At 40.6% G+C, this 26079-nt stretch overlaps 1 protein-coding gene across 1 annotated transcript in view; it reads left to right on the top strand.

Annotated features, from left to right (window-relative positions):
* Positions 1–26079, top strand: part of RPS6 (ribosomal protein S6) — a 69055-nt gene that overhangs the window by 29578 nt on the left and 13398 nt on the right. Inside the window, exons 2-4 of the mRNA XM_044061075.1 lie at positions 724–855; positions 2480–2690; positions 14839–14985. Coding sequence (XP_043917010.1) covers positions 724–855; positions 2480–2690; positions 14839–14985 — 490 coding nt within the window. The remainder of the gene's footprint in view (positions 1–723; positions 856–2479; positions 2691–14838; positions 14986–26079) is intronic.

Genomic DNA, 26079 nt, shown 5'->3' with positions numbered 1-26079 from the left:
TGTGGATTGTAGTTCAGGGGTTAATAGTAGGCATGCTGATTAGGAGGCCATGGAGAATGTAGCTCAGTTTCTCCAAATCGCTGGTTGTCCCTTGAGGCTAGGGGGCCCGAACTGTGGTTCACAGAAATAGTCTCTTTACTGGCTCATAGCTTTAATTCTCTTTGCCAGTTTAATGGGGGTGGGGGAGAAGTTGCATTTTGCATTTATCAGGGTATGAACTTGTGTAGAGGCTCACTTTATAAACAGAATCTTTGAATTGCAGGATGACTGACGGGCCACTTCTGTGGCACCAGTAGGGAACATCAGGGCCTGTTTGCAAAGGAATTGGCCTCTTGTGGAATGTGACTGGTCTCCAAGAATGGTAGGGTTGGATGACCCCCGCATATGGTGTAATACGACTCCCCCTGTTTGTGTGCTGCATCATCAGCAACGTTTGTTGTAGCGAATGACTCGCTGTTTGAGAAGTCTTTAACAACTGGGTAAGACTGACTGCCAGTGTCTCCCAAGAGACTACTGTAGTGTTTGGAATGCTGAGATGTTGAGGCACTTTGGATTTGTCTGTCTGCCATGGTCTGCAGATCATTGTGTATTTTCATGGTGGGAATTTAGCTGGAATGTTAACAATTTTTAAATGTTTTTGTGAATTAGTCTTTATTCTGTATCATGTGATAGACTTTTGCACTGTGTGTGCATTTTTTAACCGTAGCTTTCTTTTCCCCTTAGCTGAATATCTCTTTTCCAGCCACGGGCTGCCAGAAGCTCATAGAAGTTGATGATGAACGCAAACTGCGTAGCTTCTATGAGAAGCGTATGGCAACAGAAGTGCCTGCTGATCCTCTGGGAGAGGAATGGAAGGTAGGTAACTTTGAACAGTTAAATACCCACATGATTATTTCTGGTTGCAGATGTCCAGAATACTCGCAGCTAAGAAACCTGGATAATGGTACATTGGTCTTTCCTAGCTTGTTAACTGGCAGGTCCCTTTTTTTGCAGAAAGCTGCAATTTGCAGGTGATATTACTCTGAGTGTTTATGCTTATCTGCAAGTATTGGTGGACTGTAGTTCATCTATATTTGTGGGGGATGACTGTGGGTAGCCATCTTCAGATGCTTTATGTCTGAGGTAGTAATGGAAATGTGAAACCATTTTCAGCTGGTGTTGTGCATCACTACTTTGAAATACAACTTTAGGAAATGTAGAGTGGAGTTGCAGCTTTTGACAGAACAAGTGTTTATCACTGGCAGTGTACAGATTTAGTGCCGTTTTCACTTTGACCCTTCACAGGACCGACCTTTAATAACTGTTATTGTGCCATGTGCTGTCTACTTTTGGCATGTTTACTATAGTCTTGTTTCATCTCAGCTTGTATAAAGTGTCACACTGAGCTGTAATTCAGTAGAAACTATATATCCTTAACAGGGACTGTCTTCAGGCAGTCTGTGGAGCATGTAGTTTTTAAAAGCATAGAAGTGTTAGTGCAAGAAAACCTTTACTGCTTGTTAAAAGAAGGATTTTCTCCTTTTTGCTGCGGTGGTGCAGCGGTAGCATTGTCGCCTCACAGCAAGAGGTTCTCCTGTTCAATTCTCGGCTGGAGCGCCTTCTGTGTGGAGTTTGCATGTCTTCCCCTCGGTTGAGTGGCGTTCGAAAGACATGCGTAAATGGGCGTGCCTTTGTTGAAGGTTGGGCGTCTATATGACACCTTGGCACTGTAAAGATCTACTGCCAATCATTAGCGGGCCGGAGTTCCCCTGTGGCGACCCCTAACCGGGAAAAGCCGAAAGAACAGCCTCTTTTTTTTTTTTTTTCTCTGCTTTCTTCTTTCTCTAGGCTGTACTGTAATCATAATGTGTGTGGTATTTTAACTTGATAGCAGGAGGTTCTCAAGAGCCCCTTCCTGTTAATTCTGTAGTTGAAACTTTTTATTGGTGAAAAGTTGGATTAATCACTGTACGTGGAATATTTTTTTAAAAACAAGGTAGTGGGTTCAAAAATTGAAAGAATTCAAGAGTGCATAGGGGGTTGTACAGCATGCTTCTAAATTGTACAGATTTGTGCCTCATTGGTCTGGTTCCTATTTGTAGTTTTCTGGAAAATTTGAGGATTGAAGTTGCTAAATGAGACATTTTGAGTTTCACACTTCATACACTTCAGAAAATGTTCACTAATACAACGCTTGTTCTAGTGACTTTACAAGTTTATAAAATCAAGATTTAAAAATTCTTAATTTTGGGCCTTTGTCTCACATTATTTTTGGCTTTGTCCACAGTTATTCTGTTCAGAAGTTGAGAGGTATGAATTTTGTACAGCCACATTTTGTTTTACAAAATTGCCGACCGTAATGTATTCATCATTAGGTGCATTTTAGAATTTGGGTGGTCTGTGTACCTCTTCTTCACCTTGTACTCTTGTTTTAAATTGGTAGACATTTATGGTGTTGGCTAGCTGAATTGTAACCTATTTTTTCTTTCCATTTTGATAGGGCTACATTGTACGAATCAGTGGTGGTAATGACAAGCAGGGTTTCCCAATGAAGCAGGGTGTACTGACCAATGGTCGTGTTCGTTTGCTGCTCTACAAAGGTCACAGCTGCTTTCGTCCAAGAAGGACAGGGGAACGCAAACGTAAATCTGTTCGTGGCTGCATTGTTGATGCGAACCTTAGTGTGCTGAACTTGGTCATAATTAAAAAAGGTGAGTGTGTAAAGCAAAGTGGTAGCTAACAACTGAAATGCTTGATATAGAGCATGAGCTTTCTTATGCTCACTAGGCTTAATGTTATAATCTAATGTGTGGTCATGCATTGTAGATTGGGTCAGCATCTTGTGTGGATTCTTTTGGGGAGATTAAGTCCCAGAGTAGTATGAGAATGAGAAAGGCAGTGACTGGTGGCTCAGTAGCTCAGTTTGCAGAGCATTTAACAATCTACATGGCCCACCTCATTAGTAAGGGTATCTCATCCAGGGACAAGGTGGTCATGACATCCCCTGTATTCTTCCCTTTATAAGACCCATTATTGAGTGTACAAGTACCCCTTTCGGCATGTACCTCACAAAGCACATGCAGCAGCTGGAGAGACCACTTTCGGCATGTACCTCACAAAGCACATGCAGCAGCTGGAGAGACCACAGAGGTTCCAAACCAGGAGAATCTAGGGCCTAAAAACATCTACCATACGTAGGCTACAGGGCCTGTCCCTCTACTCTGTCTCCTACAGACTCCTCAGAGGTAACCTCTGTCATGCAAGGCAATCTCAGACCCTGTCCTGACGGGACTGCTGCATATCTGGAAGTCCCAAGTTCCACTCTACTAACCCGCACATGCAACCTCAACCTGGTGTCTGTGATATCAATATGACTTGTTAGCGGGACAGATTTGTGTCCCAGAGACTCCCCTTTTGTGGAATAGTCTCTCTCCATGTCGAGCAGAGAATCTCCTTAAACCTTTTTAAGCGCAAACTGGGTGGGAAACGGAAAATACACCCCTGGGATTCCACCTCTTTCCCTGCTGGACAGTGGCATAGGGTGCTGACTTGATGGAACATGGACCCAAATTCTTGGCTAGGCTTTAAGGGCCTCGGGGCTAATAGCCTAGTAGCCTCTGTGATCCTATGCTAATCTAGTATTGCTGCTTTAAGTTGAGATGAACTAGAAGAGTGCAGGATTTTGCAACATCACTTACGAAAACACATTTACATTTTTATTTTTGCATATTTATTTTCATGGTTATTGCGTCTTTTGGCTTTCCCCGGTTAGGGGTCACCACAGTGGAACTCCACTCCGCTGTTGATTTTTACATGCAGAGTTACCAACCCTGACTCGCAACCTTCAACGAAGGTACACCCATTCACACATGTCTCCACACGCAAGACGCTGTAGCTGAGAATCGAACCGGACAGTGTCTTACTGTGAGGTGACAACGCTACCGCAGCACCACCACCACGGGTATATTTTCTTTCATGGTATTTTCTGATATTGTATTAATTTCATCGTATCTTAAAGGGCACCCCCCCATCTGCTTTGTCTTCCATGTGGCCTTCCTTACACAGTAACAATACACCTCAGCTAAACTGTGGTAAAGCACACATATAACTCTAGATTTGTCCATCTGTCATAAACAGTTTTAGACTTCTTACTTTTGAAGAGAAATTGTTATATAGTGTTTAGCCCAGGAAGTTTGCCAGGTCTTGATCATCTGGGCTTTTTAGTCACTGAACAGGTCAGACAGGGTAACGCGACTTCTATCTTGGTATGCAACAAAAACATGCAACTTGGCAAGCTGTCTGGAAGCTTTTCAGTGCACTGTCAGAGGTGATTTCAACAGCTTCTGGGGTGAACAAATACCACAGTGAGTTAAAGCTGACAGATTTTCGCAGCCAGAAAATCGAGCGATGACAGCGTTTCCCATTTGAAAGTGAGTGTCTGAAATGGTAGCTTTTAGGATGTTCTTCATCTCACATTGCTGCAGTCCTTACATATGGGTAGTCCGCTGTCCTCGGTCGGCCCGAATACCAAAGTATTAGGCTGACGTCGGTCATGGGTGCTCAGAACTGACATCAGAGCGTCAGGGTATAAAAGCGCATGACCGACGTCATATCCTCAGTCTTTTTTGCCGCATGGTCCAATGCAGAAGCAGCGTTGCAAGTGCCGTTCGGCGTTCTGAAATTTTCGAATTCCGAGTTTCAGACCGAAACCAAACCAAGTTGGGCTAAGTACCCCGTTGGGGAATATTTTTGTTTTTTCTTGCCTCAGTTATTTACCGGATGTCAGAAAAAGTGAATAATTGTATTTCTTGTGGGAAACAGATACCGCATAGGGATTATCACTCTCTTTGCATTCCTTGTTTGGGACCGGACCACGACGTAGTCGGGTGTCGGTTTTGTGCTAGGTTTAATAAGCGCACTATAAAAAGGAGGTTAGATTGTGCCAGGTTAGTCTTTGGTAAGCGGTGTAATTATAGTATGCCGTCGGATCCTCCGGCCCGCTCCAAAGAAGCGCAAAGACAAATCCTTGAAACCTAGACAGGTTGATTCGTCCGTTTCGGACGCCGGTCCTACAGAAGCTACAGTAGAGCAGGTGGATCCGGCTGAAGTTTCTGTTGAGTCTCAGGGGGAAACCTTGATTTTGCAGGATGTGGCCTCCCAGGAATCAGGTCAGGCTGAAGGGGCCTCTCAAGTTACTGTTCTCCCTTCTATACCTAAGGTGGTTAGGCCTTCTGCTTCTATTTCTAAGGCTTCTTCTAAGGGCAGGTCTGTTTTGCCTTCCCTGCAGGTACTTCAGGGTCTGTGCCTAAAAAGCACATGCTTAAAATGGCAGAAGATTTGATTACTTTAATTAGAGGTTCTATGCCCCCTCCTGATAAGAGGCCTAGGGTGGAGCCAGAGTTGGAAAGTTTGGATCAGGCCTCAGATGGAGTCTTCTGCTGAAGATATTCTAGATTTTCATCCTTATTCGGATTCTGATGCAGAGGATTCCACTCCTTCTGCTTCTCCTCCAGAGGATTTTTCATTTTCAGAAACTCTGCATTCCATGAGGGAGCATTTTAAGTGGGAAGGACAGGATTTCTCTGATTCACGGAAGAGGCTTAGGGAATTCTTGTTTTTACCACAGCATAGACCCTTGGCTATACCCCCTGTTTTGGATGTTCAAGATGTTTTCTCGGAGGCTTCCCTTAATCCAGATTCTTTGCCTCCTGCCAGTTAAACCGGACAGATATTACAGGGTGCCTGAGGCTCATAAATATCTGTATAAGAGTCCTAGGGCGGACCCAGAAACTATTAGTCAGGGGCCTAAGGGTGTTAGAGCCTCTGTTGTAAAGAATCCGGTTCCTCTAGATAAGGAAGCTAGAGCTTTGGATAGATGGGGTAAGAAGGTGTATACCTCTTCTACTTTAGCAATGAGGGCTTTAAATTGCCAGTTTCATATGTTGAAGTATCAGAATTTTCTCCTTTCTCAGCTAAAATCTAAAGTGGATGCTTTGGCAGAGGGTATAGAGTGTAAAGAATTGCAGGATTTAGTACATGTCTCTGAACAGGTGGGTAAGCATTCTTTGCAATGTGGTTTTGATGCTGTACAGGCCTCTTCTAGGGTGGCTGCCACTGGTTCAGTTCTTCGTAGGCACGCCTGGCTTAAGGATCAGAATTTGTCCGAGCATGTTAAGACTAGAATTCTGGATGACCCTTTACAGTCTGAAGTTTTGTTTGGTCCCCCTGTGGAGTCGGTTTTGAAGAAAATGGAAGACAAGGCTAAGTCTATGCAGACTGTTAAAGATTTTTTGCAGGTGCAACCGCCAAAGTTTAGTAGAAATTGGCCTGCTAAGGGGTGGACGTACCCTTCTTCTGATTCTCAGTCTAGGGGTAGATCTAGACGTGGCAGGGGCAGAGCTCACAGTACATTCAGGCCTAGAACTTGGAGTTCGCCTGCACAATCTGCAGGTGAGGGCAGGGGCCAGTCCTTTCATAAACAGGCCCAATGACCTGCATTTTCCGCTGCCAGATTCTTCTTGCCTGGCAGCTCCTTTGGGAGGAAAGTTAGCACTTTTCAAGCAAAACTGGCTTTTAGTCACCCAGGACAAATGGGTATTGGACATTATAAACCGAGGCTACAAGTTCTATTTCCATACATTGCCTCCTTTCAAAGGCATGCCAGACGTTCCTCCTCAGCAAAGGATAGAGGCTCACAAGCAGATTTCTTTACTTCTTCAAATAAGAGCTATACAGCCAGTTCCTCTGTCAGAAGTGGGCCTAGGATTTTACTCTTGCCTGTTTCCAGTACCAAAGAAAGGGAACACGTGGAGAAAGGGAACACGTGGAGACCAATTTTGGATTTATCTATCCTCAACACTTATCTGGACATTCCAAAGTTCAAAATGCTGACGTTACAACAGCTTTTACCTCTGTTGGGAAAAGATCACTGGATGGTAACTCTGGATCTCAAAGAGGCTTATCTTCATGTTCCCATCAGGCCCCAGTTGCAGGAGGTATCTGCGTTTTCGGGCTGGAAATTTACATTATCAGTTCTCTGCATTGCCCTTTGGCTTATCTACTGCGCCCAGTGTGTTCACAAAGTTTCTGGCTCCAGTGATAGCCTTTTTCAGGTTAAGAGGCATACAGATTTATCCTTATTTGGACGATTGCCTGATTATTGCACAAGACAAGGACGAACTTCTTCATCATCTACAGTATGTGATGGTAGTGTTAAGATGCCTAGGGTATTCTGTGAACGAAACAAAGTCCAGTCTAGTACCCTCTCAGGACATGTGCTTTCTGGGTGTGAGACTGAATACAGCTTCCCAGATGGCTTTTTTGACCCCGGACAAACAAAGAAGCCTTTCTCTTTATTTCCATCAAATGTCTCTACAGTCCAGGCTGACTGCAAGGACAGTCCTTCAAGCCTTGGGGTTCATGGCATCTTGTATTCTGGTGCTTCCCAATGCCAAACTGCATATGAGGAAGCTTCAATGGTATCTCAAAAATGTATGGACACAACACTGCCAAGATCTGGACACTGTCATTCAGATAATACCTTGCATTCAGAAGGAATTTTTGTGGTGGGCTCAGGAATGTCACCTAAACAAGGGACTATCTGTGACCCGACCAGAGGCGAGTCAGATTCTAACGACAGATGCCTCGGACAAGGCTTGGGGAGCACACCTCAATGGAAAATGGGTGCAAGACACGTGGCCTGTCAGACTTCAACATTTGCATATCAACTTGAAGGAGATGTTAGCCAATTTGCATTGATGGCTTTCAAGGATTTACTTCTCCCAGGGCAGGTGTTGATTCAAACAGACAACACTACTGTCATGTGGTACATCAACAAGCAAGGGGGAACCCATTCGTACCCTCTTTGCAGGCAAGCGATGATTTTGTGGGAGACTGCTCTCAGTTTACACCTCAATCTTCAGGCAAGGTTTCTACCAGGAGCACAGAACTCCTTAGCAGATGTGTTGAGCAGACAAATAGTGGATCCTCACGAGTGGAAACTGGATCCTCATGTATTTCAAAAGTTGGCAGTGTTATGGGGGACTCCAGACATAGATCTGTTCGCTTCTCCACTAAATTACCAGTTGCCAAAGTTTTGCACAAAAATGTTTCACTCCATAGCTTGGAAGGTGGATGCTCTATCATTCAGTTGGAGCAATCTTCATGTCTACGCCTTTCCACCTCTCCCTCTCATTCCCAAGGTACTCTTGAAGGCCAGAGAAGACAAGCCATCCATGATTCTGATAGCGCCGGATTGGCCTCGACAGCACTGGTACCCACTACTGAGGAGTTTAGTACGGGAGCCTCCATGGCCTCTGCCTTTGATTCCGCATCTTTTGTCTCGGGAGGGCAATCACTTCCTCAATGTCAAGATTCAGTCTCTGCATCTAACAGCCTGGCATATTCTGTTTTAGACCCTGGAGGGTCTCAGCTTCCACAACAAGTTTTGAATGTTATTTTGGAGGCCGGAAGGCCTAGTACAAGGAAGGTTTACGCTGATAAATGGAGGAGATTTTTTATTTGGAGCAAAGCAAAGGACTTTGATGTTTCCAAGCCTGATTTAAGTGTTTCTCTTCAATATCTTACTGAGTTATTGGACAAGGGTTTGCCTTTCTCCTCGATAAAGGTTCATGCTGCAGCCATTTCTGCTCACTATGACTGTGACCCTCCTTTATTTTCTCATCCTTTGTTTAAGCAATTTCTTAGAGGGGCAAAGAACATAAGACCCCCACGTAGAGCTCCTACTCCTGCTTGGGATCTCAATTTTGTGTTGGAAAAACTTACTCTACAACCTTTTGAGCCTGCAGCTACTGCCGAGTTAAAGTATTTATCATGGAAGACTGCTTTTTTGTTGGCCATTACCTCTGCAAGAAGGGTTTCTGAATTGCAGGCCCTTATGGCAGTGGATCCTTTCCTGATTTTCCATAAGGATAGGGTATCTTTGCGTACTAATCCTTCCTTTATGCCTAAAGTGGTTTCTAGTGTGGCCTTGAACCAAACTATTCATTTGCCTACTTTCTATGCAAACCCCCAAAATAAAGGGGAGAAGATTTTGCATATCTTGGATATTCACAGGCAGTTGCGTTATTATTTGAGCAGAACCAAGGGGTTCAGGCAGTCTCAGCAGTTGTTTGTTTCTTTTGCTTTGGGTTCTCAGGGAAAACCTGTGTCAAAACAAACTATTTCTAAGTGGATTGGTTTTTGTATTTCTTTCTGTTATTCCCATCATGGTAAGGAGATTCCGGCTGAAATCAGACCTCATTCCACTAGAGCTACTGCCACTTCTACTGCCTTTCTAAGAGGGGTAGCTACAAAGGATATTTTGGAAGCAGCCACTTGGAGTTCAGTACATACTTTTTCTAAACATTACCACCTTCCTCTTTATTCTAAGTCTAGGGCTGGATTTGCCACTGCAATATTGCAAGGCATTTTAGCAGCCCCTAATGCTTTATGATTTTGCCATCCTCCCTTTACCTCTGCTTTGGGATTCTACCCATATGTAAGGACTGCAGCAATGTGAGATGAAGAACATAGTACAGTTTTGTACCTACCATAAATGTAGATGTTCGAAGATCCACATTGCTGCAGTCCAATTTACCCTCCCTCCTTCCCTGCTGTACTTTGGCATGGTTATATGGTTTGGGTGATGGTTGTTGTTGGGCAGGTTTTTGGGAGGTATCCTGTTTTTGGGCTGTGGCCTTTCTTTTAGGGCCTTCTGACATCTGGGGCAAGAAAAGACTGAGGATATGACGTCGGTCGTGCGCTTTTATACCCTGACGCTCTGATGTCAGTTCTGAGTGCCCATGACCGACGTCAGCCTAATACTTTGGTATTCGGGCCGACCGAGGACAGCGGACTACCCATATGTAAGGACTGCAGCAATGTGGATCTTCGAACATCTACATTTATGGTAGGTACAAAACTGTACTTTTTGTCTTGCTGTACAGTAGAGGAAGCTGACACATTTCCAAACAAAATTATGGGAACCCCCAAGACCATTTTGGTATACAACACACCACTTTGAAAATTTTTTTTTTTTTTTGTAGTGATGCTATCCTTTTATGGTGCTTCAGTTGTGGAAAGGGAGTAGAAACGAGCTTCATAATTTACGGTGGATTCATAGTGAGATGGGGGGAGTTGGGGGGAGTTGGAGTTTTGGTTAAAGTGTTTATTTCACTACATGGTTTGATTTTCACCTTTGAAAGTGGAATTGTCTAGGCTTAAGATGGGCACGCAAGTGCAGCTAACCTTGTACTTGCCTATGAATCCTTTACTAAGCTTGATTGATAAGCTTAACTTTAATAAACGTGTGACCTCTGTTAGAAGTGTACTTCATACCTCCTATCTGTAGTCGTCCCCCCCCCCCCCCCAAAAAAAAGTCTTAAGGTCAGTCTTACTGCTGCTCTGTTTGAATTCTTAATTTATTTCCTAATGGATGCTTTTTTTTCCTGCTGCTCAGTTTGAATTCTTAATTTATTTCCTAATGGATGCTTTTTTTCCTGTAATAGTAGGGAGCAGTTTTAACTAATTTTATCTTTCCTGAGTGATGTTCATTCCTTTCATGTATCAGTATGCTGTTATGGCATATACTTTTGCAGTTTTGTAAACTCTGCAGAAGTTTTTTCTGAGATAACATTGTTCTTTAATAGAACTGCAGAGTTAATGGAGACTTGGACCTCAGTAAGCCTTATTTCTTGAGCTGTGTATCAAATTAGCCCAGGCCATAAAAAAATGCAAGGGTGGTGTTTTCTTGGCGCTTGATAAGTAGCTGTATTTTCAGAGCAATTTTTTTCCTGTATATATCCCAAACCCAGTGCCAGAATACATTGTAGGTTGCCCAGCAGTAAACCCTCAGTTGTCTAGGAATCTAATTCTTAATGACATGCTGGTGTTTGTGAACTGCACAACAAATGATTAGCTGTCTTAACTATGTGGAAGTCTTTATACAATTTGTAGGGTGGAAGTGATGGTGGTTTGGCATTTGGGCTTGTCATTTGAGTCCAGCTGTTATGTAGCCATATCAAAAGCTATCTAAGCCATATTTTTAGATGGAGACTGTACTATATGGTTTGGTACCAACTTCTATTAAATTTCTGCAGTAATACAAGCCTTGCATTAATAAAACCAAACACTTCAAATCTTAAGCATGTACCAGTAGCAACCTTGATAACTAGTTCAGCATGTCTCTTAATGAGTCAACCCATCCTATGAGACCCTATAGAAACAATTTAAAAGCTTTATTGAGCGTAAGGTTTTAGCAGGTGGCATAGTTGTTGCATCCCATTAAAATTATTGCAGTAATTCATACTTGTGATATGAAGTCTGTCATGAAATTTTCAAGTTAAAGTACCCACGCACTATATATATATATATATATATATATATATATATATATATATATATATATATATATAGACATACGTGCGTAAATACATTAATAACATGTGCAAGTAAAAACAGACTTGCTTTGATCCATACATGTGCAGAAGCCAGTGCAGATCACCTGGAACTGTGAAAGGATGCAAGATCTCTTCTTCACAACCTTCAAAGCATCACTGCCAGCTTTTTTTTTTTTTTTTTTTTTTTGTTTTTTTTTTTTGTTTGTTTGTTTTGGTTATCAGTAATTTTGACCTGCAGTGGAAGATTCTGGTTGAACTTCCACATGTTTAATATGCCATCATAAAACAAAATACACTGGGGGTGGGGTAACTGATCCTCATAGCATTGTCAAAACTAAGAACCAGAACTGTGCCAAAAAACAAAACCAGTGACCTCCCAGTATTTTCTCAAAATATACCAGTAACAACCTCATGTTCCTGAGTAAAAGAACCAAGATTCATTGGTTCCTAGTGTAACCTGCTCCATAACGGAGTTCGAGCAGTGCCTAAAAGTGGAAACAACTTGCCACCCTCTCTCATTTGTAACGTTTCCTGGTGTACCTCACAAATTAGGGACCTAGGGTATCCCCTAGCCATAAATATAGCCTTCAATTTATTAAATTCCTCCACCAACAAATAGTCGGCAGATACATACGGGTCAACCTAATATATTGCTCCATAACAATACCCCTCTTCTGCTTGTTAGGATGGTTACTGTCATAGTGGAAGTGGCTGTTAAAATAGGTAGGTTTTCTATAAATATTGCTAACTAGCCTATGCCTACAATAATCCTTACTTGGACAAACATCCAAATAGTTGGTAGCAGCCCTTTTGTGATAACTCCAAAAACTAGTGGTGGTCAAATCAATAAACTCATATCCCTTTAAAGTTTTAAAAGGTTATGTTTTCCTTTAAAAATGGGTGGTGGTTAATTGGGGGTTTTAAAAGCCTGCTTTTGTATGTTGTAAGATTCTGATGAAAAGCACTTAATCAAGTTTTATTAAGTAACGTTTTGGTGACTGCAGCCTGTTACCTTCATTCCTGAGTGCTGGTTTTGTTTTTTTTCCTTTTTGTTTTGTTTTTCAAAAAGTTATAATCTGCTGCATGGCATTTGACCTCAGTGGGAGGAGAAGCTACTTTATTACTTAAAACTTTTACTGTAACAAAGTGTGGTAAGGTATTTGTGGATCTGCATGGTGCTGATATTACCTCATGCACAGTGAAGACCACAGTTCTCTCAGGCTCATGACATCCCTGTAGTGTGCACACCCCTTTCTACACTCACTCCACATGTGAACACATGTATGTATAAAATATGTACTTGTGTATATATTTCTAGTTAGTTTTGCTTTATAAAATTGTATTGAGGTGTATGTAAATGCATATGTAATGTGTGTTCATAATATGTAATTGCATGTATAGATATAAACACGTACACCGCCACATACTGTAATGCCTTTATACTGTACTACATACTGTGCACTTTATCAGAATAGCACGGTTGAACTTCAACACATCAGACCTCTGGGGCTGGCTTTAACTTGGTTTGGGGGGGGGTTTTGGGGTCCTTCCAGGAAGTGCTTGGTGTGGGTCCTGGGAGGAGCAAGTCTAACACCACAAATGCTGACATAATGCTCAAAACAGTTGGATTCAGCATTTTGTACCCTGACTGGGTCAATTACCTGGATATTATTGAAGGTATGATTGATGGAAGATAAAAACAAAAATATTCAGAAAGTTTGGTCATCGGAATCAAATGCTACATGCCACTAGTTGTCATCCTGAGCACACTTTAGCATCTATCCCTTATGGGTAGATGCTTGGGATCAGTAGATTGTGTAGTGACAAATAGGAATGTGAGACAGAGGAACAGAAGGCAGTTACCATGTTTTTGAACAGGGGTTATAATGAACATCTTGAGAGAAGGTTATGATAAGGTTAAAAACTGGAAGTGCAATTTTAAAAGGTTAAAAACAGGAAGTGCAATTTTAAAAGGTGCAGTAGGAAAAATAGTAGAGTGTTTAATAAGCAGAGTTCAGATAAAAAAAATTGTTTTAAGTATACTGTGTTCTCTGCTAAATTGGAAAAAATTGAAAAACTACTGGAATGTAGTGAAGAGAGGTTACATTTTTTAGAGATGTTAAACTTGGTCTCTCCTATCAGAGGGGGCGAAGTCTTAGAGACTTCTTAGTACATGGTGTCTGTAGAAGACCACTTGAAGAAAGGATAGAGGAGATCAGTGTGAGAGGCACCTTGCCCTGTGGGGGATGCTCCATTTGCAAATGTGTGGTTGGAACTTTTCCAAGTATAAATGGCAAATTTCATGAAAAAGGGCCCTTTTCCATGTATAAGTGTAGGTATTCTTTATAGTTTAAAGTGCCCTTGTGGCAAACATTATATTGGTGAAAGTAAAAGAAGTTTAGCCGAGAGGATTAAGGAGCATGTGAGAGATGTTAAGAAGTCCAGTAGCAGGACATTTTAATAAATTTCATGAAGGAGATCTGGATGGTCTAAAAGTTAGTTTAGGAGCAAATTGAGCCTTTTTTTGTCCGAGATATATAATCAAATACTATTTGAGAAAAAAAAGTCTCTCTTTTTATATTAAAATACAATGCACTCCATCCAAGGGGCATGAGTAGAGAGAGTAATTGGAAATCCCTTCTAATCTGTTAATTGTCTTCTTAACTGTGTAATTGAGTGGTCTATCTAAAAGGAATCTGTTTTAGTATAGGGATTACTCCTAAAGGCTATTTGTTAGCTGAGGCACTAGGATAATTCTCTGTATGAATAAAATAGAACCTTGTGTTTTTTAAGCAACTTGATCCCTGGCTATCTTGGTTGTGGATTATAGTTTTTCATTTGGTGTTTTTTTGACCAAAAAAAGTAGATTTTTGCAGTACTTCATATCCTCAAATCTTTATCACTCACTTGTGCAAAGTTACACCAAGCATTCTTTACATCACTTGCATACGCCCCCACCCACCCCACAGAAATTCTTGTGAAGAGCTAGAAATCTCCACCATGGTGATTATGCAGTTGTGGCAGCGTTCTGCATGCTGTGGATGTCTGAAGTGCAGTGTCTTGTTTACTGAACAGTTTCTGAATTAGCCACACCTTGGTATCATTGTACATTTCATAAATGTGTTTTAATATGACTGAATATGTGTTGATAGACATAATTCATTTTGTAATGGGAGGGTGATGTGAACCATGGGATAAGGGTCCATTGGAGTTGTTTGGCTGCGGACCCAAGAGTGTGTTAACAAATTGGTAATGGCCCACTTCGGGTGTACCTCAGATTTGGATAATGGTAAGAATTTACCAAATCTCTTTTAGACACGGACACGCTCGAAATAATTTGTTTCACTGTATTTGTGTGTTTAGAATTGATCTGAGCATTTCTGCTGATGTTAGCTGCGTGGAGGGGGGATAAAGATTGCAAGACCTATTTTTTGTGATTACATTTTTTTTTTTTAAATAGGAGAGAAGGACATTCCTGGACTCACTGACCGTACGGTGCCTCGTCGACTTGGTCCAAAGAGAGCTAGCAAAATCCGCAAGTTGTTCAACTTGTCTAAAGAAGATGATGTACGTCAATATGTAGTGAGACGGCCATTGACCAAAGAAGGTGAGATGCTCTCCTCTTAAGAAATTATATTTGTGGATATGGACTCTTGGTTACAGAACATTTTCTTCTGGGAAAAATCTGTTGATTCAGGTAAATGCTGTGGGAGATCCAGGTTCCTAACTGGAATGGACTCCTGCTCATTTAGATGGACCTGTAGTGGTGGTGCTGCACATTGGGGGTAGAATATTAAAATCTGCAGTCCATGTTATGCCATTCGTTTGTTTAAACCTTGTGAGCAGGGTTGCCAGACGTCCCTGTTTGAGTGGGACTGTCCAAGGATTGGCAGCCCAATCCAGAGTCCCATATGCCGGTATACGAGCCCGTCATAAATTGCAAAGCGGAACCACTTCTGTTCATTGCGGAACAGCAAGCTGTTCCATATTGAACAGTAGAGGCTCTGCTGTGTGAATTTTAAATTCAATCTAAAATCGCGAAGTGGAGCCACTTCTGCTTAATGCAGAACTGCCTGCTGTTCTGCCCAAATGAAAACTTTTTTTTTTTTTAAGCGTGAAAGACTTTGTTCCTACCTGGCCCTTCAGAAGTCTGACAACCCTGCTTGTGGGGTAGGAGACAGTTGCAGTTATATATTTCAGGGTGTCTTCTAAAAGTAATTTTCTGACATTTGAAATTTTCTTTGAAGTAATATGTGGATTTTGTATTTAAATATGGACTTTTGTATTTTAATTGAATGAACTATTAAGCTCCATGAAAGATGTGCGCTTATAATTCTTTAAGGGAACTTGGAGTTGAGGTGAGGTGAATGCAGTCTGTGAAGTGGTGTTGAATAACTCTGTATATTGAAGGAAAGGGGTGTGTGCTGCCTATTGAAGGAGAGGATTAAACTTCTAGTGAAGAATACAGGGTTTGATTCCTTCCCCCTGCGTTTGCCTGCTCTGCGACTGAGCAATTCAGTTGACCTAGAAGAAAGGAGATTGGTTTGTTCTGGTTCATCTTTACCCCTTTTGACCCACTCTGTAGTCTTAAAAGACTTTGTCTTCTGTCTTAGTAGTGCTGATTTACTTCACTGGACCAGAGTTCTTAGGTCTACCATAAGAACAGGCACTTGTGTTTTTTATGGGCTAACAATAAATACGTGATAGTAAGGAAATATTTTTCATCAGGAGTAGGCTATGATGTGTGAATATCACTTTTGAGGAAATTGAGGGCAGTTTTGTGGGGTGAATAATGAGCATGCAAAGTCTTCTCAGTCTGTTAGTGCAGGCTCTGTTGTGGGCACTTACTAAATATGCTTTAATTATTTCTGGTTGATGCAGCATAGTTGTTTACACACTTGTGAAAGAAACCTCAAACTATTTTGTTTTCCTGGTCCAGAAGTGATGAAACATGCAAACCACCCAAGAAATTCAATGTCTTCATCATATTCAGTTTCATCCAGTGCTGTGTATGTCGGACAAAGTTAAAATCACTTTAGGATTTTAACTCTTATCGTTGTGTGTCTGTTTCCTGGCTTAACAGACAAAACCAGTTGCTGCCTGCAGTGATCCTTTGCTGTCGGACTAAGTTTTAAAGCTCTGTCGCCCAAGCCTGACAGAAGATCTGATGTTAATTTTCATTCATCTATCAATTATTGTGTTCAGATCCGATTTTTGGATCCAACTCTGCTGTTACTATAGTTCGTGGTCACCTAAAAGCTCTCGAGCTTCTCCCTACCAACAATGCATCAACCCCTAACGTACCCCAGATCTCCTCTGCTCTCGAGCAATTTTTCAGATAAGTGATTATTTCCCTGTTTTGTGTTTTGCTGTGTACGTTTCCCAGTGTATCCTTGTTTATATGTCATTGTTGGTGTTTTCGTATAATTTCTCTTTCCGTTTTTTTTTTATCCCTTTTAACTTAGTGTACTCTTCCATACCATTGTTGGTACTGCTTTCCTTCCTTGCCCATATTTCCTCTAGAAAAAAAAAATCTTGATGTCTGAAAAAGGCTGTTCAGGGTTTGAAGTGTGGCCATAAGAGATAAGCTTCCACTCTCAAATGCTCATAATCTGTGTGTATTGCCTGGGTCCTGATCACCTGAAAAGATTGTTCTATCTGTAAAAATTTCAAACCGTGAACAATTGCGGAATGTAAAAAGAATTTGATCTTAAAAGGTTTACTACCTACAGGTTTTTCCAGAAACTATTAACCAGAGCTGATCATCTTAAGATAACTTTTAAGGAGACTTCAAAAAACTTCTGCGAACCTTCAAAAAAGAAACTTAGGTTTGATTGGAAGGCTTCTGTATCAAAGCTGGCTCTCTGATCCCCAAAGACCACTTCGGATCCGAGTTTGTCTAATCCAAAGCTCCTTCCAAGGACTCTGTACTCGCTCTCCATTGTCCCTGGTGCCATCTAGGGTCCCATCTCCCTTTTTGGAGACCGTTCAAAATTCCCTTCTATTGCCTCCTGTTTTTCTTCCAGGAGTCTCATTGAAGCCGTTGTGGATAGGATGATAATTTCTCTTTGCACTGATACAGATGTGGGGGGGGGGGGGTCTCTCGGCTCCTACCCTTTCGGGTCAGGAAGCTTTGTTCCACTGTTGGCTCCTTCTCCAGTCTGGCAGTCCATTGCGGAATTCTTGGATCGGAGTTTGCCACGTGGTCTGGGTGGGATCAGAGGATTTCTGCAAGAGCGAGTTCACTGCCAGAAGCTGTAGCGTCCCAGGCAGATCCAAGGTGTTGCAATCCACCCAAAAGTTTTTGGACTGGTGTCTGCCCCTTGGAGCCTTGCTTTTGAACAGCTAGACTCCAGCCTCTGCCTCTGGTGGAATGCCTTCAGAGCAGACTGAGCTGATGGACTGATATTTGAACACAGAGTTGAGGAAAAATGAAAATGGACAACACAGATGGAACATTATGATAACTTTTATTTTTTCTTGCGGCAGTGTTTGGAGCTTTGCCTAACAAGACTAGTTGCTCTGATTTCATCTTACTATATTTCCTCATTGTTTTTCTCGTAGTCTTAGCTTGTCCCATGCATCTCGTAAGCTCAAGTTATGAAGAGGCTAACATTTGGTGTGTGCATGTGTGTACACACTTCCCTTTTCCACATCCCACAACTTAGGTTCTCCCATAGCTTCCATCGGATTGAAATCCTGTATATGCTGTACAGAGAGGTAAGTCCTGTTCTGGTTTTAGATGATTAAAGTTGTACTTCATAAATATGATCGATATCCCAACCTTTCCAAAAAAAAGCTATGCTTGATGAATATTCTTGCAGGATCTGATTTGTGTAATACATTGAAGTAGTAAATTCCATTTGGATACCAAAATCGAGAGCAAAGGAGAAAAGCGAACCAGTTCAACTGTAGCTCACTGCCAAATTTATTCAAAATAAAAGACAAAAAACATATAAGATCAAGCGCTTTCGCCTGGATCAGTACCAGGCTTTTTCGAGATGAGTTTGCACTCAATATCACATGATCAAATGTGTTAACAGCTTAGATAGGCAAATAAATTGATGGGCAAATACATTGTTAATTGGTAACCTAGTGCAAACAGAACCACTGAGCCATGCTTTTAAAAAAATTGTAAGCCATGCAATGATAAAAACACTTCTATAGAACAATAAAATGTTGAAAAACATTAAAAAAAGTTGATAAACATTGAAAAACATTAATGCATCATTAAACAATCCTAAAAATCTTTTTTTTTTTAAATCTAAGCTAAAGTGGGTAAATAAATAAATAGAACCTATAAAATCACAGTGTGTGTGTTCATTACACTTTGTGCAAAAAATGCCTACAAAAAGTGATGAAATTTATTAGATAATAAATAAGTATCTGTTGTATAAAATAGCCATAAAAACTGTAGTTTTATAAATTGTAATTTTATAATTTATAATTTAGCCCTTCTTAATTTAAGGACACTAGCAATGCTGACGCTGTCATTCAGGCCTGGGGGTTTTGTGGCATTCAGTTTGAGTTGCCACAACAGCTCCTTATACTCAAGCTTGGCCTCCCAGTCCCCTCCTCTACTGTCCTGCAGAACTTGCTCTAAAACCATAAATCTCAACTGCATATTAGGACATGTGCCAAGATGTTTGTAGAAAGCATTAGTGTCCTTCTTTTTAGAAATTTCATATAAATGCTCGTAAATCCTTCTTTTAAGGGTTCTCTCGATTTTACACACATAGAAACTGCAGCATTGTATACAAAAACCCAGTGCAATTTCTGACCCAGATCACTAGTCCTTTAATCCCTGTGGACCTTCCAGAGCTAGCTTGCCTGTACGTTCATCTGTCCGTTGAGTGGTTAGTCCCACTAGTCTGGTGGCCTCTCTCTCAGGGGAGACCTGTAAGCTACCACCAAGTTAAGATGGCATCTTTTGTCTGAACATCTCATCTGAAGGATGGCACATTCAGGAGTGCATCACCCCAGAGGATCACATCTGCCCAAACAAGTCTATAGTTATTTTGTCTACTATAGTTAGCGATATTAATTGTGAAGTGTGTGCGCTAAATAACTTTCGTATTTAACTTTCTTTGGTAACTTTTACTATCTGAGGTACATAATTTGTTTATAGCTAGGTTAGAAGTGTATTCTCTAAATTTTAGCTCTGGTGAAGGCTGTCCAGGCAGGAGCCGTTTTATGTAATGGGAAGTTTGAAATTCATCTTAAGCTAGGTGTGAAAGATTTAAGCGTAATGGACCACTACTTGTAGCTCTACAGCTTGTGTAATATGGTGTCAAAAGTAAAAGGCGCACTTTATGCCCTATTATTAATGTGTATTTTTTGCAATCTCAATACGCCCAATTCCCTTCACTTGTATGTTGTAAGTGAAGTGAAAAAAAATTCCACAACTTTTAAATTTATGTAGGAGTTTGTTCTTTAGATATGCTCACTTCCTAGGTGTTGACTGCAGGTTACTCTGACTTAAAAGGAAGAGGGGGGGAATGGTCTGATAAGGAAGGGGGTGAATGAAAGGAAGCTTATTGGGGAGGAGGTGGTAATCTTGGAGAGGGAGGGCAGAGCCGATATTTGCTAAATAAGGCTGGTATTAAAGCCAGAGGGAATACCAGTCGTTCACCTGTGCCTAGAAGTGCTTTTAGATCCAAATGGGAAATGTGCAGTCCATTTCTGTCTAGTTTGAGTTCACTAGTGGCTTACATTGTCAGCCATAATCCTCCACCTTCTGCAGTTGTCACTCTCCAGCACCATTCCCCACTACCTGTGAGTTCTTCCCCACAGGCTGCTCTGTTGTTGCAGAATGAAAGGACAGATGTTCTGGCTGTAATAAACCGATGGCCACTGAGGTTGTATCCTTTGAGATCACCTGACCCCAACGCCTTCACTTCTTCCCAAACTGCATCAAGATCCGATATGACAGCCACTCCATTACTGTCCATAAGCAGAAATGGGTAATGCATCTTGACTTGAAGACACTTTTTTTTTTCCTTACACTGATTATTGGTCTTAAGGTTTTTGTAGTGAAGAAAGAAATTATTGAAAAATAAATGCCAAAAAAAAGTGATTAGTCGTAGTAGAGTACTAAAGGTTTGATAGCCTTCCTCTGTTAACCAGGAAACGGAGTGGAAAGGTGTTTTTTAAAAAAAAAAAAAAAAAAAAAAAAAAAAGGCTTTAATAACCACAAACCGCAGCCACACTGTGAAACACAACACTGAAGAGTTTAGTGCTTTCATCCATCAAGATATCCTCAACTAAGTAAGTGCCCAACCAGAACAGTTAAATATCATTTAAAATTAGTCACATGACAATTATACAATTTAATACTAATTTAACTTGAAACTAACTTCCCTTTGTTCAAGACGCACACACATTCTTAATTCTTCAAAAATAGAGTAGATGAAATAGAACACGCACCATTTAGCCCAGGTTCGTTTAAAGCATTGAGCCTGAGCTGTAAGTTCAATTCTCTAACTAGTATGTTCCTCAGTAATTGGGACACCTGTCGGCCTTTTTAAGTTGGTCAATCACAAAATATCCAAATCTATGTCCAGGATTTTTGTCCGCATGTCTATAAAGTGCATTAGTGTCTTTTCTATTTTTTAATGTCCCTCTCATGTTCGTACACCCTTTCTTTTACCCTTCTAATGGTTTTAGCAATATAATATGCTGAACAGTCAAGGCAGCTGGCGGCATATATGGCCCACTTAGTATTAGCTATATTTTCCTTTTATAATAACCTTATAACCATTAAGAATGAACTGGTCCCCCACTAATATAGGGACACATTTTACAACAGCCACACTTTTATGCATTCCATCCAAAACCCCACCACCACTCCTATTTTCCTGTTTGTTCTCCAGCAGCAGTTTAAAATATTACAGGTGGGGTTGTGTTTAGGGTTGTGTTTAATAATGTGAACTCAAGAGCCTGTTTCAGCACCTTGCAACAGCAGTTAAAGGTCCTTTGAGACTAAAATGTGCCAGTTCAAGAGGTTACAACTTGATGATGTATATTTACGTGAATGTTTGGGGGACAGATGGGGTCCCCAAGGGCCTGTGGTTTTGGCATTTTCCCAGTGGAGTGAAGGGTTCCGGATTTCATAAAACGCTGATTGGGATTTAAGCAAGCTGTGAGCTGATGCAACAGCTGATCAAGTTCAATTATCAGCGTATTAAAACATTATCTAATGAACTGGACAATTTAGATAATCGTATTAAGTCAGATCTATTTATTTCCTCAATATTCTTTCAATTACAATGATGTCTTTACAAAAATAGATACTGATTGCAAAAAGAATATGTTAAGGAAGAAGAAAAATTACAAAGAGATGCTGAAGCATAAGCCAGTGGGCGTGTTTATCCTGACCCTACTGTTTCCAGTGAGGGGCCTGTTGACGAGCCGCCTTTTCAACCAGTGGCAACACAAGATGAGCCTTTTGACAGTAACCACGCCTCCAGGGAGGTGGATGGAGATGGAGGAACGGTTACAGTTAGGCGTTCTGAGCGTCTACAAGCTCAAAGGTCGTCAAATTCTGCTCCCACTGTGGCGTACAGTGAGAATTTTTATCAGAGGCAAGGTGCGAGATCCAAGACTGGTTACAGGAAGAACGGCCCCATATGGAAACGATATAACTGGCAGATGGCAGGGCAGTTGTTACTGATGCCATTTTTGATAAAAGATACTGAATTCAAACATGCATTTTACTATTTTTAACTTTTCTGCCAAAGAGTTCTCTGAACATGCGGATTTGTTAGCTAAGGGATTTGGGTTCATCCCTGCGAACAGAGCTCAAGTTGACCAAACCTTAATAAATTTGAAACTTTTTATATTTTCCAAATTGAACTTGGCCGTGTTTAATTCTAATGAAAGTGGTGCAGACAGTGGATGTTCTAATAATGCTTTAAAAAAGGTCTAGTAAGTTTAATCTCCCAGTGCATGGGGCTTTATTGACATTTGAGCAGGGTTGTTCTAATCAATTTAGGGATGTTCTTCGTAAGCCCGGTAATAATTTTACTAATTTAACTGAAGTTGAAATCGGCTGTTTGAATTTATGTATGATAAAACCATTCGTGTCATGAAATCTAAGGGGGGAGGGGTTGTTATGGGTCTAACTGATTATGAACGAATTGTTACTATCTGATACATATCAGGAAATTTCCAGAAGTGAACTGAATATTGCTTATGCTAGAACTAATATTCAGTTACTTGATATGTTATTTCAAGCCAGATTGATTTGGATGATTGAACAACAAATGGCCGGTGATAGCTGGCATATTCGGGATACCAAAGATCCATAAAAACATACAGAACCCCCCCCCCTCCTTCCACAATAGGTCTAAGACATATTTTGCTACATTTATTGATTATTGGGTAAAGTCTTCTGTGGGATTAGTGCCCCCGATTTTGTAAAGATTCATGGGATTGTCTTAAAAATTGGGAGCCTTTTCAGACTAAATATGTTCTGGTCACTACAGATGTGTGTGACTTCTATTCAGTCATCCCACGTGAGATGGTTTGAAAATGCCTTTGTTGATATTGGTGTTTTGTCCCAGGATTGCCTAAATACCATTAGTGCTTTAATGGAAATGGTGTTGAATAATTTTTTTGTATTTTGAGGGATAGCTTTTCAGACAAATGAGGGGTGTAGCTATGGGGGCAGCATGTGCCACCAGTTTCGCAAATCTTATGAGCTTTTGGGAAAATCAATCTAGTTTTTAATTCTTCCTTTAACTCAGGATTTGCGTTCTACACCCGTTTTTTGGACTATATATTTGTCTGGAAGGGAAGCGGGGAAACACCTGATATTTTTTTTTTCAGTATATTAATTCTACCACACCATTTCTAAAGTTTGTACATGACTATAGTGAGTTAAGCATTTGGATGTTAGGATTACCAAGAACTGTTTTTTGTATCTAATATCTTTCGGAAAAGTACCTTTTCCAAGAGTTACCTACATGTTGATAGCCACCACCCCCTATTGCCAGAAGAAATCAGTGGTGAAAGGCCAATTGGTCAGATTGGCAAAAATGATTTCTGATGAGGTGGCTTTCATTGATGAATGTCAAAATATTATTGAACATGTTCACGAAGCAGGGGTACCCCAAAGAATTCTTAACTTATTTTTGATGAGGTGACCCACAAGAGGAGAAGTGGGTTAAATTTAACTCTTATGTTGTAACAATGGGGTTGTACTGAACAGTGATACTACGAGCAGTAGTTGTGTTCTGAGGGTAATTCTGGTGAAATACATGGGCACAAAAGTACCAATTTTAATAGGGCTTTTAAAAGTACCTTTTCTTTAGATAGTTATGCATTGGCTTCCATTTTGAGATACAATTGGTTGTTGATATCCACCAACCCCCATTTGAGTAAAATATTGGACATACCAACAGTGATTTATAGGAAAGATCTTTGTTTTAAACTGTTGAACAAACAGGAAAATGGTGGTGGGGTTTTGGATGGACTGCATAAGTGTGGCTGTTGTAAAATGTCCCTTTATTTTAGTGGAGGACCAGTCCATTCTTAATGCTTGTAAGGTTATAAAAGGAAAATATAACTATAATTTACAAAGTGGGCCATATATACCGCCAGCTGCCTTGACTGTTCAGCATATTATATTGGTAAAAGAAAGGGTGTACAAACATGAGAGGGACATTTAAAAATAGAAAAGATACTAATACACTTTATAGACGTGAAAAAAAAAATCCTGGGCATAGATTTGGATATTTTGTGATTGACCAACTTAAGGACAACGGGTGTCTTAATTATTTAGTAACATTTTACTACTTGGAGAATTGTAATTGCAGCTCAGGCTCAATGCTTTAAATGAACCTGGGCTAAATGATGTGTGTTCTATTTCATCTATTCTATTTTTTAAAGAATTTAGAATGTTAATGTGCCTTGCAACAAAGGGAAGTTTTTAAGTTTCAGGTAAATATTTGGTAGTGTTAAATACTACTAGGGTAGTATTGAAAATATGCACCTATATTCGTAGGACTTGAGGTAACAATATTGTTCTGAAGAAGCCTTGACATTTGGTTAGGTGAAAGCGCTTTACTTCTGTTTTGTATCTTGTGGATTTATAACTGAATTGGTGTGAATACACTTGTGCCAGAGAATTATTTCTCATGCTCTGTGAGCATTTGTGACTTTTTTTTTTTTATGCTGCTGGAAGTGTTTTATCTTGTTGGAGCTGTGCTGAGTCGAGCGGACTGCACAGATAAATTGCTGCTTTGGAAGCTGTGGTGTCTGTTTTCTGTTTTTGTTTGGGTGCTACACACGACCATACTCTGTAAAGCTTTGGTCCCAAAGACTGTAGTGGTTTGTCATTCCTTTCTTTTTGCTGGTAAACCAGCATTATTGACCCAGGGTACCATGGCCAAATCTGTCTGCCCCAAAGTTCAGCTGCCTCTTAAGAAAAAAGCTAAAAGAGCTCATTCGCAGTCTGCTGCTTTCCAATATCCACTGGACGTCTCTCTCAGGTTGGAAATGTGGTGTTGATGCCAACTGCCACTGTTGGTGACCCAAGTAGAGGCCAACACGCTGTGACCCAACATGGAGCTGTCTACCTGCATGTCTAAGACTATGCATACGTTTGGTACAGTTGTTGATGGGCAGCGAGGGCTGATTACAGTTTGAGGAATTCCCCCAGGCCCTTCAGATATAATCAGTGAAGAGGTGGCTGGTACCACTTGTTTGTAATCAAGGCAGGGCTCTGAACCTCTTAAATTTGTCAAGGCAGATTATTTTTTTCCTTTAAGGAAACAACCAAACCCGTGGCCAAGGATCCTTCTTAAAGAATGGTAGGATGTCACTCGGGGGCTGTTTTAATGATGTAATGGCTGTGAAGCCCCCACAGGGATTGTCTGTCACTGTTGCTGCTCCTTATTAATCCACGCCATCTAAGAGGCCTAGATATTCTGCCGCTTCTGATGGGGAGAGGGACTTTGTAGATTATTTAACTCATTACATCGGCTGACGCCTCCCAGGTGCATCTGCAATTAACTCACACTGATGCCTCTAGGCGTCAAATATTGCTTATTCATATCTGCATCACGAATTCCAAACTCTTGGTTTACACAGTTTCAAACTCAACTACATTAATATTTGACCTCTGTCTAGTGCAGGTAAATGGGTACTATTCTTTTATGATTTTAATTTATATAAATGTAATTATCATTTTTATATGTGTGTATATGTATATATGTGTGTGTATATATATATATATATATATATATATATATATATATATATATATATATATATATATATAATACTCTGTCGGGTAGATGAATAAAATGCTGCTGACATGTAAGTGTGTAACTTGAGTGGTTGCTGATATATTGTAAGTTGGTTAAATATTACACGTGTAATGGTGTTTACTGTGACTTTTTTTTATAAAATTTGGTTTAAGACCAAGAATCTAAAAAATACTACCACTATATAAAATAGTTTGTGCTGAAAATTTTGTCATTTATACTTATTTCATAACCCCTATGGTTTCAGAGCTATGAACATTTGTTTGAAATGTGAGGACATAATTTGATTCTGTCAAAAGGCTTGGGCTGTGTCCATTGGAAGCTACAGTGCAAACTTCCTGAGCTCCATTGGAGTGGAGTTAACTTCATGACCCTTCAGCCAGAGTGCTGTAGTCATTTTTGTGCCTTCACTGTCAGTTGAGAACACTAAA

The sequence above is a fragment of the Protopterus annectens genome, chromosome 2.part0 (genome assembly GCF_019279795.1).
Source record: "Protopterus annectens isolate FY-2018-M chromosome 2.part0, PAN1.0, whole genome shotgun sequence".
NCBI classification, from domain to species: domain Eukaryota; kingdom Metazoa; phylum Chordata; order Ceratodontiformes; family Protopteridae; genus Protopterus; species Protopterus annectens.
The sequence above is the reverse complement of the archived record's forward strand: the minus strand, read 5'-3'. Positions and strand labels throughout refer to the sequence as shown.